At 40.5% G+C, this 1,974-nt stretch overlaps 1 protein-coding gene across 1 annotated transcript in view; it reads left to right on the forward strand.

The window, feature by feature from the left end:
• Positions 1–1,974, forward strand: part of LOC102843134 (solute carrier family 22 member 9-like) — a 38,368-nt gene that overhangs the window by 13,699 nt on the left and 22,695 nt on the right. Inside the window, exon 5 of the mRNA XM_006903112.1 lies at positions 859–982. Within this exon, the coding sequence (XP_006903174.1) occupies positions 859–982 (124 nt within the window). The remainder of the gene's footprint in view (positions 1–858; positions 983–1,974) is intronic.

A 1,974-nucleotide genomic window follows, 5' to 3' on the forward strand; every position in this document is an offset into this window, starting at 1 on the left:
GAGATGATATCTCATAGTTGTTTTGATTTGCATCTCTCTTAGAGGTAGGGATTTTGAACATTTCTTCATGTGCTTGTTAGCCATCTGAATGTCATCTTTGGTGAAGTGTCCATCTCCTGTGCCCATTTTTCAATTGGATTATTTACCTTTATCTTGTTGTGGAACTACTTTTTATAATAGAAAAGAACATATACACTTAGGTCAAGAGTTTGGAAAATCCACTAAGTTCCTGTAAAGAGCTTCCCAGTAAATGTTTTAGACCATCACCTTCAGCAGTTACTGACCTCTCTTCTTTAGATAATTCATTAACAACTGATCATGAGTTGATCAATTGATAAGTCTTCCAATAAAACATATTTGGAGAAAATTTATGCAGGTTGGATCTGATATGAGGCCTTTGGTTTTCATCCTTGGATCTAAATAATTTATGAATCAATTGAAGGCTCCTCAAACCCGAACTTCACTGTTGTTGATTGCCGTCAGGTTGAGCATGACTCGTAGCGACCCTATGAATAAAAGACCTGAAGCCTTTCTATAACTATCGAGGTTTCTCAGAGTTCATCGAGTTTCTAGAGGCATGCTGTTTAGGAAGTGGATGTCACTCTTGCTTCCAGACCTCACTAAGCTTTCTCAAAAAACACATCTTTACGATAGGATGCATTGAATGCCAGAGATTGATTTCTAACAATGACTGTTACATGGTAATGCCATTCCCATATTTTCCTCATTATGGTTTATTTTAGATAATTGGAACATGAGCCCAATGGTATGTACAAGGTAGAAAAGGGCATGCGTTTTAGATCCTAGGTTACATGGCTAATAAGGACATCTGTGTGCACTTGTGTCTTTTTTAATCAGGTGGCTGATAGAATCTGCTCGGTGGTTGATTGTTAACAACAGATCAGAAGAGGGCTTAAAAGCACTTAGAGAAGTTGCACGTGTAAATGGAATAAAGAAGGCTGGCGATGTCCTCACAATAGAGGTGAGAAGGAACGGAAGTTAATAACTGCATGTAGGGAATATAAAACGTATATATTAACTTTGTCACTCTGAGATGCTATCAAGTTCATTCTGAGTCACTGCGACCCACATGCAACAGAAGGAAGCACTGCCTGATTCTGCTCCATAGTTATTATTGTTGCTATGTTGGAGTCCATTATTGCAATTGCTATTACTGAACAAGCTATGGGTCCTTCACCATCAGTTGTTAAGACCAGATATATGACAAGTTTTGTTGTATATTGTTTAGTTGAAACTGACCCATAGCTGACCCTCCAGTAGGTTTTAGGAGGCAGTAAATCATGCGGGGAGGAGATGACTGATCTTTCTCCCATGAAGTAGCTGGTGGATTCAAACCATGTACCTTTGGGTAGCTTATTCATGCACTTTATTCATGGATTCAGAAGACAGTGAGAGAGAGAGAGGGTTCTCCAAGATTGCCTTTCCACTTTCCAGGTGGGCGGGGATTTTATACTTTGTTGTTGTTAGGTGTCATTGAGTTGAGTATGACTCATAGTGACCATATGAACAGCCAACCTGAACCCTGCCTGATTCTGGGCCATCTTGACCTTTTCTGACACTCTCGAGCCCAGTGCTGAAGTGACTGTGTCAGTGCATCTCAGTGGGGGTCTTCCCCTTTTACAATGACCCTTCAGCATGATGTCCTTTTCCATGGAGTAGCCTCACCTAACTCCATATCCAAAGTCTGAGAGATGAAGTTACACGATTTTTGCCTCCAAGTAGCACTCTGACTGCACTTCTCCTCCCCCCCTCCCCAGTCATACTTGTTTGTTCTTTTGGTTTATTTATTTAGTTTGGCTTGTTATTCAGCACTCTTCTCCAGCATCACAACTCAAAGGTATCAATTCTTCTTTTGTCATCCCCGTTCATTGTCAGGTGATTGAGAAGACCATGGCCTGAATCAGGCACACTAGTTTTCAAACCGACATCATTGCTCTTCAGAATTTTTGAGAG

Source organism: Elephantulus edwardii, unplaced genomic scaffold (assembly GCF_000299155.1).
Source record: "Elephantulus edwardii isolate Elephantulus edwardi_28Jun2011 unplaced genomic scaffold, EleEdw1.0 scaffold00510, whole genome shotgun sequence".
In the NCBI taxonomy this organism is placed as follows: Eukaryota; Metazoa; Chordata; class Mammalia; order Macroscelidea; family Macroscelididae; genus Elephantulus; species Elephantulus edwardii.